Source organism: Manis pentadactyla, chromosome 4 (genome assembly GCF_030020395.1).
Source record: "Manis pentadactyla isolate mManPen7 chromosome 4, mManPen7.hap1, whole genome shotgun sequence".
In the NCBI taxonomy this organism is placed as follows: Eukaryota; Metazoa; Chordata; class Mammalia; order Pholidota; family Manidae; genus Manis; species Manis pentadactyla.
The window spans coordinates 1,009,091-1,024,077 of NC_080022.1; the positions used below are offsets into that span (position 1 = coordinate 1,009,091).

The 14,987-nt window shown below is 53.9% G+C and overlaps 1 protein-coding gene across 6 annotated transcripts in view; it reads left to right on the forward strand.

Annotated features, from left to right (window-relative positions):
• Nucleotides 1-14,987, forward strand: part of PRKCZ (protein kinase C zeta) — a 103,505-nt gene that overhangs the window by 82,437 nt on the left and 6,081 nt on the right. For all 6 annotated transcript variants that reach the window (XM_057499620.1, XM_036882634.2, XM_057499619.1 and 3 more), the window contains 4 exons: nt 6,101-6,198; nt 13,232-13,318; nt 14,539-14,674; nt 14,779-14,866. In XM_057499620.1, coding sequence (XP_057355603.1) covers nt 6,101-6,198; nt 13,232-13,318; nt 14,539-14,674; nt 14,779-14,866 — 409 coding nt within the window. The remainder of the gene's footprint in view (nt 1-6,100; nt 6,199-13,231; nt 13,319-14,538; nt 14,675-14,778; nt 14,867-14,987) is intronic.

Genomic DNA, 14,987 nt, shown 5'->3' on the forward strand with positions numbered 1-14,987 from the left:
TACGGACACCACAGAAATACAAAGAATTATGAGAAGATATTATGAAAAATTATGTCATAACAAACTGGATAACCTAGAAGAAATGGACAGCTTTGTAGAAAAATACAGCCTTTCAAGGCTGACCAAGGAAGAAACACAAAATCTGAACAGACCAATTACCAGCAAGGAAATCGAATTGGTAATCAAAAAACTACCCAACAAGAAAATGCCTGGACCAGATGGTTTCACTGCTGAATTTTGTCAAACATTTAGTGAAGACCTAATAACCATCCTCCTTAAAGTTTTCCAAAAAGTAGAAGAGGAGGGAATACTCCCAAACTCTTTCTATGAGGCCAACATTAATCACTCTAATACCAAAACCAGGCAAAGACACCACAAAAAAAGAAAATTACTGACCAATATCCCTGATGAACATAGATACAAAAATACTCAACAATATATTAGCAAACCAAATTCAAAAATACATCAAAAAGATCATCCATCATGATCAAGTGGAATTCATCTCAGGGATGCAAGGATGGTACAACATTCAAAAACCCATCAACATCATCCACCACATCAACAAAAAGGACAAAAACCACATGATCATCTCCATGGACGCTGAAAAAGCATTTGAAAAATTCAACGTCCATTTATGATAAAATCTCTCAACAAAATGGGTATAGAGGGCAAGTACCTCAACATAATAAAGGCCATATATGACAAACCCACAGCCAACAGTATACTTAACAGTGAGAAGCTGAAAGTTTTCCTCTAAGATCGGGAACAAGACAAGGATGCCCACTCTCCCCACTTTTATTCAACATAGTACTGGAGGTCCTAGCCACGGCAATCAGACAACACAAAGAAATAAAAGGCATCCAAATTTGTAAGGAAGAAGTCAAACTGTCCCTGTTTGCAGATGACATGATACTGTATATAAAAAACCCTAAAGAATCCACTCCAAAACTACTAGATCTAATATCTGAATTAAGCAAAGTTGTGGGATACAAAATTAATACACAGAAATGTGTTGTATTCCTATACACTAACAATGAACTAGCAGAAAGAGAAATCAGGAAAACAATTCCATTCACAATTGCATCAAAAGGAATAAAATACCTAGGAATAAACCTAACCAAGGAAGTGAAAGACCTATACACTGAAAACTACAAGACACTCATGAGAGAAATTTAAAAAGATACCAATAAATGGAAACACATCCCATGCTCATGGATAGGAAGAATTAATATTGTCAAAATGGCCACCATCCTGCCTAAAGCAATCTACAGATTCAATGCAATCCCTATCAAAATACTAACAGCATTCTTCAATGAACTAGGGAAAATAGTTCTAAGATTCATATGGAAGCACAAAAGACCCCGAATCGCCAAAGCAATTCTGAGAAGGAAGAATAAAGCAGGGGAATTACGCTCCCTGACTTCAAGCTCTACTACAAAGCCATGGTAATCAAGACAATTTGGTACTGGCACAAGAACAGACCCATAGACCAATGGAACAGACTAGACAGCCCAGATATAAACCCAAGCATATATGGTCAATTAATATACGATAATGGAGCCATGGATATACAATGGGGAAATGACAGCCTCTTGAACAGCTGATGTTGGCAAAACTGGCAGCTACATGTAAGAGAATGAAACTGGATTATTGTCTATCCCCATACACCAACATAAACTGAAAATGGATGGAAGACCTGAATGTAAGTCATGAAACCATAAACTCTTAGAAAAAACATAGGCAAAACTCTCTTGGATATAAACATGAGCAACTTCTTCATGAACATACCTCCCCGGGCAAGGGAAGCAAAAGCAAAAATGAACAGTTAGGTCTATATCAAACTAAAAAGCTTCTGTACAGCAAAGGACACCATCAGTAGAACAAAAAGGCATCCTACAGTATGGGAGAATATATTCATAAATTATGTTAAGGGGTTGACATCCAAATTGAATAAAGAGCTCACACAGCTCAACAAGCAAAAAGCAAATAAGCCAATTGAAAAATGGGCAGAGGAGCTAAACAGACATTTCTCCAAAGAAGATATTCAGATGGCCAACGGGCATATGAAAAGATGCTCCACGTCCCTAATCGTCAGAGAAATGCAATTTTAAACCACAATGAGATATCACCTCACAACAGTTAGGATGGCCAGCATCTAAAGGAGAAACTACAACAAATGTTGGTGAGGTGTGGAGAATGGGGAACCCTCCTACACTGCTGGTGGGAATGTAAAGTACTTCAACCATTGTGGAAAGCAGCATGGAGGTTCCTCAAAAAACTCAAAATAGAAATACCATTTGACCCAGAAATTCCACTCCTAGGAATTTACCCTACAAATGCAGCAGCCCAGTTTGAAAAAGCCATATACACCCCTATGTTTATTGCAGCACTATTTACAATAGCCAAGAAATGGAAGCAACCTAAGTGTCCATCAGTAGATGAATGGATAAAGAAGAGGTGGTACATATACACAATGGAATACTATTCAGCCATAAGAAGAAAACAAATCCTACCATTTGCAACAACGTGGATGGAGCTAGAGGGTATTGTGGTCAGTGAAATAAGCCAGGCGGAGAAAGACAAGTACCAAATGATTTTACTCATCTGTGGAGTATAAGAACAAAGCAAAAACTGAAGGAACAAAACAGCAGCAGACTCACAGAACCCAAGAATGGACTAACAGTTACCAAAGGGAAAGGGACTGGGGAGGATGGGTGGGAGGGGAGGGATAAGGGGGAAATAGGGTCATCATGATTAGTACATATAATGTAGTGGGGGATACACGGAGAAGGCAGTACAACACAGAGAAGACGAGTAGTGATTCTATAGCATCTACTTGGCTAATGGGCTGTGATTGTAATGGGGTATGTGTTGGGGACTTGATAATAGGGGGAGTCTAGTAACCATAATGTTTATGGAATTGTACATTAATGATAGAAAATAAAAATCAATAAATCAATAAATATGTCATGCCACTCCCTTCTGGCCTGTAAAGTTTCAGCTGAGAAGTCTGACGATAGCCCAATGGGTTTTCTGTTGTAGGTTATCTTTTTTCTCTCTCTGGCTGCTTTTAATACTCTGTCCTTGTCATTGATATTTGCTATTTTAATTATTATATGTCTTGGTGTTGTCCTCCTTGGGTCTCATGTGTTGTGAGATCTGTGCACCTCCATGGCCTGAGAGACTCTTTCCTTCCCCAGATAGGGGAAGTTTTCCACAATTATTTCCTCAAAGACACTTTCTATCCCTTTTTCTCTCTCTTTTTCTTCTGGTTCTCCTATAATGTGAATATTGTTCTGTTTGGATTGGTCACATAGTTATCTCAATATAGTTTCATTCCAAGAGGTCATTTTTCTCTCTGTGCCTCGGCTTCTTTGTATTCCTCTTCTGTAATTTCTATTTCATTTACTGTCTCCTCCACTTCATCTAATCTGCTTTTAAATCCCTCCATTGTATGCTTCATTTCTGATAGTGTATTTTTCAAAGTTTCTCTGTCTTAAAGTCCTCCCTTTGGCCTTGAATATTTTTCTGTAGCTCCATGAGCATGGTAATGATTTTAATTTTGAAATCTTTATCAGGAAGTTTGGTGATTTCAGTTTCACTCAGCCCTCTTTCTGGTGTTTGAGGGATTTTGGTCTGTACCAGGTTCTCCTGCCATTTCATGTTCCTAATGATTGCTATGGAATAATAACTGTGTCAGCCTTTGGGTGCTCTTTTATTTCAATGGAAGTAAAATGCCAATGATGCGATGTGTCACTTTAACCACGTTCAAGAACGTGTTTCCGTGGCATTCGCGCCGGTCACCTCTGTCCTGGAGCAGGATGTTTTGGTCTTGGAGGAAGCCCCCTCTGCGAGCGCCCCCCGCCCCCCATTTGTCTGCCTTCCGTCTGAGGACTTCCTGGTCTGCATGCCTCATGTAAATGGGGTCATGACACGTGTGGCCTCTTGTGTCCGGCTTCTTCACTCTGCATGTTTTCAGGGTTCATCCACTGCGTATATCGGAATTTGGTTCCTTTCCGTGGCTGACATTCCACCTGGGACTGAACCACGTCTGGTCTACCTGTTTGTCTGCTGATGGAGATTTGGGTTTCTCCCCCTTTTGGCTGTTGTGACCAACGCTGCTCTGAACATTCACATACAGGTGTCTTAGTCTGTTTTCGTTGCTCCGGTCCCAGGGCCGTTGTTTTATGGGGAACCGCCTTGCTGCTCAGCAGCTGCACCGTCCGCCTGCCCCGCAGCAGCGCTCGCCGGCCCTGATCTCCGTGCATCCTTTCCAGGGCCGTTTCCTGGTTCAGGATCGTTCCTGCCCCAGTGGGTCTGAAGCTGCGTCTCGTTGTGGTCTGACTTGCGCCCCCTACTGACTCATGGTGGTGAGCGCTTCCCGCGGGCTTCTTGGCTTCCTATCCTTTTGGTCGTTGTCTTTCCCACCTGAGTGCAGGTTTTGTCTCTTAGAAGCAGAGAAAAGTCTGATACACAGACAGCAGTAATGCTGTAACTGATAAGCTGCTGTTAGCATGTGGGGCGACTTGGTGGCATGGAGCCAGGGGATCCCAGGAGTGGCCCCATGCCCTCTGCTGGCCCAGGCTCATTGTTTCAGAGCAGCGCTGGGGCTGAACTGGAGTTTTTACCTGCGCTTCCACTGGGGGGCGTTTCTGCAGTGGGCAGTACCTGCCTGACCCCCCCAGCCCTGAGTGGTGGTGTCTGTGCCTCACAAGTGAGGAAACTGAGGCTCTGAGGGGTGAGGTGCCCTGCTCGTGTCCTCACAGCTGCTCAGGTGGTTCCAGGCCCCATCCTAGCACCCCAGGTGGCCAGAAGGTTAATGAACGTGTGAGATCAGTTCGTGGAGCTCTGGCGAGGCAGTCAGGAGAATTACTGCTCTGTGTCATCCTGGTCTCTGCACATCATCCACTGCGGGCCAGCGTGCATATGTGGGGCTTTGGGGAGGTCCCTCGGGAAGAATGTGACAAAGAGTGGGCCTGTGGTGCGCAGCACTGGGGTCCCGTGGCCGTGCACCAGGCGATAGCGGCTCTGTGGGCTGGACAGTGCCCCAGGAAGGATGTGCCCCTGGGCCCTGTGGCTGTCAGGTTGGCCTTTGGAGTGTAGCGGGGAGGAAGGGGGCTGCTGTGGTCCTGTGAGCGCTCCGGCGGCTTGGCTCCTCTGGTGGGGGGCAGGGGTGCTCTGCAGCCTACCAGAGTCGTTGGCCTGAGCACCTAAGCGACTGGATGTCTTTGGGGACAGATGGCTGCTCTGGTCAAGAGCTGTGTGTCAGGCCTGCTCTGCTGTGCACGATGCAGGCAGCCCTCATGTGCACAGGTCTGGAGAAGAAAGGCCAGGAGTTTGGGCAGGGACACATGGGTCTGATGCTCTTGCACCCACAGGGTGTCCTGGGTGGGGGTGCTGAGGACGGCGCCCCAGGAGGACAAACTCTGCACGGTCTTTGGCCCACTGAAGGAGGCTTCCTGAGAATTTGCTGGTTCACTTCCAGAATTTGGGGGAGGCAGCACCACTTCTGACACACCCCTTTCCCTTTCCCACCCCGGGGTGAGAGGGTTGACCTGGGAGTGTGTGGGGGCCTCATCCCGCCAGGCTCCCGAGGTTGGAACAGAACCACAGGTGCAGAAGCATCTCAATTCTGACGTCAGCTTGGCTTTGCAGCCCTTCCCCAGGTGCACCTGGGACCGGGAGGGAGAAGGCCCTGGGGCAGGAGCTTTGCTCAGGAGACAGGTGTTGGGCCCAGGGCAGAGGGACTCTGCTTAACCCTCACCCTCCCTGTCCTCACGTCCTAAGCGGAGATGATGATCCCAAGCTCTCACACTTACTGTGGGGAGGACACGAGGCCGAGCATGGAGATCCTATAGCCCAAAGGCCAGCCTGCTGCTGGTGAGGGTGGTGGGGGTGGTGACAGATGGTGACGGTAGTGGGTGGTGGAGGGGCAACGAATGAGAGGTGATGGTGGGGCCGCATTTCCTAGTGGGTGTTCCCTTTCCCCTCTGCACTGTCTTCCTGCGGGCAGAGGCGAGTCAGCTCTTGGTCCCCTTCTGCAGGATGCCTGTGGAGGGTGTTCAGGGGGCTCGCTCACACACCCCGGTTTCTATTCCAGGATATCGACTGGGTTCAGACTGAGAAGCACGTGTTTGAGCAGGCATCCAGCAACCCTTTCCTGGTCGGCTTACACTCTTGTTTCCAGACAACGAGTCGGTAAGAAAAAGAGGGTGTTGCTGGGACTCTGCTGATTTCTGATTCGAGCTGTGGGAGCTGAGTCGGCTCGGGGTGTCCCCTGCCGCCTGCAGTGTCCTCCTGGTTGTAAGCGTGGAGGGGCCTTTTGGTTCATCAGACCAGCTTTGTTGTGCTCATTGGCTGGTGGTGTATTGAGTAAATTTCATACACCTGAACTTGTTTAATTATTGCAGAATGCTTATTGAAAGCATTCCATGAGCACAGGCACTGGGCCAGCTGCTGGGACGCCACTGCAGACAGGAGGCGGGTTTCTGTGCCGAGTCAGCACAGGGTCTCTTCCTGGGTGATGCAAAGCAAAATCGGCAAAGGGTCAAGGCTGAGGGCGAGGTCAGGAGGAAGCCGCGCTCGAGCTTCAGGAATCTCCTGCAGGCTCGCACAGGACCAGCTCCGTGCCTCCGGCTGGGCGTCCAGACAACTCAGAGTGCTTTCTGAGGGCTGGGCAGTCGGGCATCGTCTACCTGGCACGTACTGAACTTGCAGACTCCCAGAGAGAAAAGAAAGCAGGTGTTTAGCATACACCATACTGTTTATGCACAGTTTATACACTGAGCTGCTCTGATCATTTAGGGGAAGTTTTATATCAACGTAGGGAGCTGCTTACCATTCATGTTTTAGACTCCAGCGAAGGGCAGTCTTGGCAGGCAGACCCTTCTAAGGACGGGGCCTCAGCCCTGCCGTGTGAACCCTTGCTTAGCACTGGGCTGAAGGTCACAGTGCATCACCCACCACTTTGATCTGGCCTGTTCCCACCTGTATGTCACTGGGATTAACTGGCCCTTCTCCCAAACCTGTGGGTGCCCCTCCCTGATCACTCCCTTTCTCTCTGCCTAAACCCGGCCACAGCCTCCACGGGGCATCTAGTCTGTTAGGCTCCACAGGCCATCAGATCCCCCACTCTGAAACTAAGCTGTATTTCAAAAACACGGCTCTGAAGTGTCTTTCCTCTGCCTCAAAGCTCCTCTGAACACTCTCCCAAATGCTTCTGGGGTACAGTCCAGGCTCCCAGGCATGTGCACAGGGCCACTGTGAGCAGCCCCACCCTGGTGGTGGTGCTCTGTCCGTTTCTGCCACACTCACCTTCCCTCCTGCCCTGAGCCCACTGGAGAAGTGCGGCGCTCGGGATTCCCCCGGCTGTATGATGGGCACCTTCTCTGTGCCTCTGTTTAGCCCTGACCACGGCCGTCTGTCCTAAAGGCTGAGTCCCAAGTGTTGTTTCGGCTGCTGAGTGACCTTGTTGAACGTGCACACACAAGGTCACATGTGAGCCTCAGCCCCCGCCATCGCCTAAGCCCCACCTTTCTGCATCATGTCCCTGGGAATCGGTCACACGTTCCCAGGTGCGTGTGAGTTTTAAGTTAGAACTTAAAAAGAATTCACAGGGGAGGTATTTCCGTGTTCCTGCAAAGAAACCATGCACTGGGCTGCTTCTCAAGCTGACGTTTAGACTCACGACAGCATTCAATATTCATGATGGAAACGTCGCGTCCCAGGAGTAAAATGCACATCTAGTTTCTTTGCTCTGATGCTACAGAACCTGCCAGTGACTTCTAGAAGCACCTGAAACTCGGTCAGTCGGGACAGGCTGCTTTCTTGGGTGTCTTTCACATGCCACGACCCCGGATTTATACGTTTGTGCCCGTCTCCCCCACTGGGCACAAACTGTGTAGAGCCAGGGCTGTGCCAGTGTTTTGTACTCTGAGCATCTGGTTCATACCTGGCACCTCATAGGCAGTCTTGGTGTTTAAAGGATCATATTTTTTAAGAGCCAGTCGTGTCCTTGGTGCAAATGTAAAGTAAACATGCATCAGATCTTAGTGACTAATTTATGAGGGGCCAGTGAGATGTTCGGCCAGCTCAAAGGCGAGTCAAAGTCCACCTGTGGGCAGAGTGGGAGGGAATGATGCACACATGGGGTGAACCAGCCGGGAGGCTGCTGTGGGGGTCGGCGGCACCACCAGCCGGCCGCATCTGTGTCGCCGCCAGTCGGGTGTACCAGAACAGGGAAGTCCTCAGAGGCAATGAAACACCCTGTAGAAACAGATAGCGCAGAAGGGCGGCCAGATGGCTTTTCCTGACAGGTGCCATGTAGGCCCTGGAGGCGCTGGAGCCGCACCTGGTCAAACTCCAGCCCCTCCTCTCGGCAGCAGAAACATACCTCCCAGTCACTGCTGGATGAGGATGTAAGATGTGAAAATGTAGACGGCAAGGCTGGCTGGAGAGGCCTTGCCCCTTGCCGGCCTGTGTCCTCAAACAGGTGACCTGCAGGTAGCCGTATGTCTGGGCCCCAGCGGGGAACGAGAGCCAGCAGCTGCCTCGATTTGACACGGGTGGCTGCTGGCACAGTGCCCACCACTTCCCGACCTGCCACTGTGTCGTGACACAGCCCCCGAGACCCCATGGCTCTGCCCCGGCCTCTGCGGGGAGTCGCAGGTTTTGTGAGGATTCCCCCTGGCTGTTCGGTTCTTCCAGGCACAGGGCTCGCTGGGGGCCCAGGGCCATCACGAGCCGCTCTCAGCTCCGGAGCTGAGCCCTGTGTGCCCTGCAGCCGCGTGCAGAAATCCACTAAATGAAAGGCCTTTCAGGTGCGAGCTCGGCACCTGGAAGGGGGTCTCTGAATGGGGAGAAAATAGGATTTCTTTTTTCCCTCCCCTAAAGTAGTACTGCCCATTCTGGTCACATGTTCTGTGCTCACTGGCCGGCTCCACAGAATCCCCGGGTTGTATGTTCACCATTCATGTCACCACATGTGTACAAATACATGAAACAAGTGGTGTTTTTCATACAAAATAAATATCTGTGTTATGGAAAAGCCATACTTCATGTCTGCACAGACAGCCCATCTTTTCGGGACAAAAGGCCAGATCGTCGTGGCCGGACCTGGGAAAGCATTTCAGTTTAAGCTGTTACAGGAGCGGGTGACCTACAGGTTGTATGAACTGACCGTGTTTAGCCCCCAGTCCTGGCTTAAATTGCAGGTGGGAGTTGTTTTTCTCACTTCAGCATGATCTCAGGTCACAGATGAGCAAATGATATTTACAGCTAACTTGCTCTTCTCAAAGAGCCCTCTTAACAGTGCCCAGCTTCCATCCTGCGTCTGTGTGCCCGTGGCACGCACCCTTACTCTAAAAGAACAAAGCTGCTACGTCCTTGCCTGCTTGTGGCTGCGCCTCGTGCTGTGTGTCGGCTCGTGCCGCAAGCTCTTGGTTCAGAGTAGCTTCTGGATGTCAGATGCCACTGAGACAGCACAGCTGTTTGTGTCATCTTGTAAGCTGCAGCCCTGGGGAGACTGCAGCCTGGCCTCGGAGGCGTGGAGGCTGATGCCGGCCCTGGAGAGACAGACCTTGGCCCGAGGGCCTCACAGCAGGCCTGAGAGGGGATGCGGCCCAGAGGAGGCAGTGTGCCAGGGAAGGGCCTTGAAGATGTGGGGCGTCCTAAAGCAGGCGCTTAGGCTTGGGGAGACTGAGGCCACGGCAGGATTCTCAGCAAGGTGACGGTCCACCAGGGAGAATGGGGCAGCTGGGGTCAGGGCATGGGGTGGACCCGCTGGGCGCGGGTAGGGAGGGCTCAGAGCAGAGCGGAGGATGCATGTGTCACCTGGTGCCCAGAAGTGCGGCACGACTGGCCAGGACAACCGGGCGGGCAGCTGCTGGGTGACGCGGAGGTCTGGACGCAGAGAGCCACAGGGCCTCAGGATCTGCAGGTGAGCACGTGCCCAGCGGGTGGTGGTGGCTGTGGCCAGGGAGCAAGAGCCGTCGGCAAGAGGTCAGGTGGTGACAGTAGCCGTGGTGGGAGGCAGGCGAGAGAGCCAGGGTCAGGTTGAGGTTGGCAGAGTGCCTCCCGGGGGGCTGTGGGGGTGATGGAGGGGCTCTAGGGGACATGGTAGCTGCCGAGCAAGGACAGGACAGGCCGAGTCGGCCATGAGCATGGGCGGAGTCCCCATACACACCTAGAGGGGGCAGGTGCCTTCCTCCCTGAGAAGTGGGTCTCTGTGCTTTCAAAGCACAAGGAGTTTGTTATAGTCTTGATCTGATTTGGGCCCAGAATAGAAAGAGCAGGCGTCATGCACAGCAGAGCGGGGCGGGGGCAGCCATTTCAGCCTTTGTTCTCCTGACAAATGGGACGCTCAAAAGCCTGGTCTGCTTAGTCTCCATCCGGAGCTCCTGGAACCACTAACTCTTGAAGGAGCCCTGGCCAGGGAGGTGCCGTCCTTACCAGGTGAATGGTGACTCCCAGCCATTTAGGTTCTGGGCCTCACTTTGTCCTGCGTCGGGGTGGGGCAAACACACTGTCTTTGCGCACCAGTGGGCCACAGCTGCTGAGGGGCACCTGGCTGGGCCGCCGCCTCCTGCCCTCTGGACAGCACCTGGCTGCCCCACAGCTCCGGCAGAGCCTTCCCAGCCGGGCCCGGTGTCTGCTCCGCTCGGTAAAGATGGTGCCCTGTGCTCAAATAGAGCTGTAGGGGTGCAGCCTCCCTCTCTGGTCCTGCCGCCTGTGCCTGGGCACCCACTGTCTTCCTCCCACCTCCGATCCACCCCCATCTCCTGCTGCCAGGCAGCTCTGCTGGGGGACGCTCACCCCTGTGCCGCGGAGACAGCACCTGCGCATGGGGCTTCCAGACATGGGTTCTGGATTCCCCCAAGCCTTCGGTGTCAGATCTGACCAGACAGGAGCTATGGTCCTGGGGAAGTTACCGTCTCTCTGCACCTCCATTTCCCCATCTGTACAGTACGGAAAATGCCAGAACATACCTCAAGGTTAACAGGTGAAATGCTATTACACAGACGTGCTTAGAATGGTGCCCCACATCTACCAATGGAGCCCCTCATGGTGGCGCCTCAGCAGCCATAGACAGTACAGACAGTACAGACAGTGACGGTGTTAATAAAACTTTATCTACACATATTGGGGGTGGGCAGACATGACAGCTCCTGGTGTGTGGCACCGTCTCAGCACACAGACCCCGTGCCATCAGGTTCCCTGCAAGCCCAGGCGCAGGGCTGGGCGTTCGTCCCACAGGGTCGTGCAGAGGGCCGTGCCCGACTGTCCGTGCCAAGCAGCTCTGCCCGTTTCTTGCGAGGGTCTGAGCTTCCTGTGCAGGTTCACAGGCCTGCCTCCCCGACCCTGAAGCTCTCAGGTCCGTCAGAGGGACCCTGTCTCCCAGGTGCCCATCCATGGGTGGGAGTGGGGCCACGGCAGGGACTGACCTCTGCTCCTCAGTCCTGCTTCCCTCTCTGGCCCCTGGTCCGTGGGGTTGTTTGCCTGGTTCTGCCCCTCTCTCTGGTATTAACGAGTCCTTGTCCACTGGTTTTCCCACGTTTCATTAAGTCTTGAGGAAACAATCTGTCTTGACCCCAGGAGTTGCTTCTTCCCCTTCCTGGCGAGGCCCCCAGCCTCCTGGCAGGTTGCTGCCCCTGTGGCCCGGGGGCTGCGGGTGGAGGGGCGCGCCACTCCAGGTGAGGCCATCTCCTGCACGTGAGACTCGGCCCGGTCCGGCTGCCGGAGGCGGCGGGGCCCCAGGACGGAAGAATATGGAACCGCCACGCGGGAGGCGCCCACGAGCTCCTACGGCTCAGCCATGGGCGTTGCATTTTGTCACAGCATCGGATCTTCTGAGTCACGCGAGCGTCACTGTTAGTGCGTCAGCACCTCGTGGCTCGGAACAAATGTCAGAGTGGCACTGAGATTCGTCTGTACAGAAGAAGTCCTTCGGTATCAGCTGCTCTAGGAAGAAAAGTGCCGCTGCACCTCATCTGGTTGACATTGCAGATTAAGTGAGATCCTCGATCGGCAAATTACCTGGGTTGTCCGGCCATGGCCACGGGCCACCAAGGCTGGCTGTGTGCCCATTTGCACAGAAACAGCTTGCCAGCCAGTGGCTCTAACTTCCGTTTCTGCGCATTTGGGAGCAGCTTATAGTCTGACCGCAGGTGGAGCCCCGTGGGTGCTGTGCAGCTTATTCGCCAGCCTGGGTTGGGGACCTCTGCCCCCCCGGCTGGCGCCGGCACAGGGTTTGTGAGTCTGATGCCAGCCCAGAGGCTGGGAGGTGCTGACAGACCTGCCCCCTCCCCACACGGGCACAGCAGAGCTGGAAACGCCCCAGAGGACCTGTTGACCTAAAAACCTGTGAGCTGCCCTCAACGGAGTATTTTTGGAAAATTGCATGTGTGAATTTAACCTTGAAAATGGTATCTTATTAAGTGTGAGGAAGAGAAAACCACGTGGTGAATTGTCCGGAGACTTGAGGGGCCTGGTGCTCATGCAGGTGACATCTCCCAGCCGGTCTTTAAGCCATAGGATCGCCCGGCCCAGCCCCTCCGCGACCCCCATCCTGAAGCTCACACTCACCTCGGCCGGATCAGTGCTTACGCTGCCCCCCTCGGGGCCTGCCACTCGGCCTCGGCCCCTCACTGCCCCCACCGCAGTCCCCGCCGCCCGTGCTCTCACCTGGTGACGGGGCTTCCTTGGCTCCTCCGGGGGTCTGTGCGGGCCCGTCGCCCTGCCTAGGCACCTGCCCTCCTGGTCCCCTTGGCTTCTGGGGCAGTCCTGTGGCGCCCCCCGCCCCACCTCTGTTCCCTGGGGAGGCCTTCCCGGTCACCTGGTCACCTGTGCACAGAGCCCTCCCCACCCCTGTGAGCAAATAACTGCAGAGTGGAGTGAGGCGTGGATGCAGTGGCCCGTTTCCCTCCCATTTTTGCTATATCAGGTCAGAACTGAGCACACCCGCCAGTGGGCAGGTCTCCAGGTGTCCCCAGGATGGTGCTGGACGACCTGGGTATAGGACCTGACCTTGGCCTCAGCCTCCCTTTGTGCCCTGGGCTGCTCTCCCTAGCGGCCCTGGGAGGGAGCAGGCGACATGGTCGCCTCTCTCTGTCCCCTTGGGCGGGCAGTGGCATGCCGGCGGGGGCCCAGTGGCTACAGGAGTGACTCTGTTCCCAGGGAGTGCGGGCAGGGCCCCCACCCTGGACCCAGCCTCTGTCGCCCTCTCCCCCACTAGGTTATTCCTGGTCATAGAGTACGTCAACGGCGGGGACCTCATGTTCCACATGCAGAGACAGAGGAAGCTTCCGGAGGAGCACGCCAGGTGGGCGCGGTGGGGGTTGCAGGGAGTGTGCGTGCGCAGCGGCCCGTGCCATCCCCATCGTGAACAACAGGGGAGCAAGTCCAGTCAGTGGTAGGCTGGCCCACATCCCCTGTCCCAGTGATACCAGGACACAAAACGGGTCTGCTCGCCTCGAGGAAGTTGCTGTTCTCTAAGTGACTCCCAGGGATGCCCACCCTTCCTTCTCTGCAGCCCCGGGACCTCGCTGAGTGGAGGGTGGTCATCTCCACTCTTCATGCTTTCCTGTTTTCCATAGTTTTCCCTTTTCCTCATTTCCTCACTTAAAAAAATTCCATGCAGTTTTGTGAGTCACCCTAGGTCCTTTCTGGGGAAAAGCAGGTAATAAATCAGGAACAGCTCACTCCCCACACAGTGTTTCTTTTCTAAATTGTGGCAAAATACACAGAACAGAATTGACCACTGGGGCCGTCGTCAGGTGCACAGCCTGGGCATCCAGCTCGTTCCCAGTTGTGCAGCGTCCCCACCGCCTGGCTCTGGAACTTTCCATCTCCCCACACTGACCCTCTGTCCCCAGCAGCCCCCAGCCGGCCCCCTTGTCCTCTGTCTCTTTGGGTGTGACTCCCCTGGGGACGGCCTGTGACTGGGTCGCACAGGTTGTCCTTCTGTGCCTGGCCCCCTGCCCTGTGTCCTGAGGGTGCCCCCACGCTGCAGCCGGGTGGAGCACCCCTCCTTTCTCAGGCTGGGTCACACCCCCTGTGCAGACGGACCACATGTGGCTCACAGCCATCTGTCCGTGGACCCGTGGGTCGCTCCCACCTCTTGGTTGTGTGATGCGTGCTGCTGTGGGCGCAGGTCCCTGAGGCCCTGCTTCAGTCCCGGGGGCACCCGGGGGTGGGGTGGGCTGCAGGTCACGTGGTAGTTCTGTGTTTGATTTTCTGAGGACCCTCCGTGCTGTCCCCTTTCACATTCCTGCCAGCAGTGCACCTCGGCCCCCATTTCTCCAGGTCCTCGCCAACATTTGTTTTCTGTTTGGGGTTTTCAGATAGTGGCCACCCACCCTAGTGGGTGTGAGGTGGCATCTTGTAGCTGTGGTGACCAGGATGTTGAGCACCGTGTCTCCTGTTGGCCCCGTGCCCTTGTCCGTGTGGGGACACCGGGGCCAGCAGTGCACCTCCTGCTCGGGCCCTTCACCCAGGCTCCCACCCACCTTCTCTCTGATGGCAGGATGTCCCCGCCCCCAGGTTCTATGCTGCTGAGATCTGTATCGCTCTCAACTTCCTACACGAGAGGGGCATCATCTACCGGGACCTGAAGCTGGACAACGTCCTGTTGGATGCGGACGGCCACATCAAGCTCACGGACTACGGCATGTGCAAGGCGAGCTGCCCGGCACCCCCCGATGCCCGTCCTCGCTGGTCCCCCAGTGCTGGGGCTGATCTGGAGGTTCTCCTCCCCGCTGGTAGCTGACTTTGTCCCCACAGGAAGGCCTGGGCCCTGGTGACACGACGAGCACTTTCTGCGGAACCCCGAATTACATCGCCCCAGAAATCCTGCGGGGGGAGGAGTATGGTGAGCCAGCAGGGGGCTGCAGCGGGGCCCACACACACCAGCTGGACGAGTGCGGCCCTGGCCCCTGGAGTTTCTCCTGGGGACACGGCAGCAGAGTGGGCTGGTGCTGGGGATCCAGCTG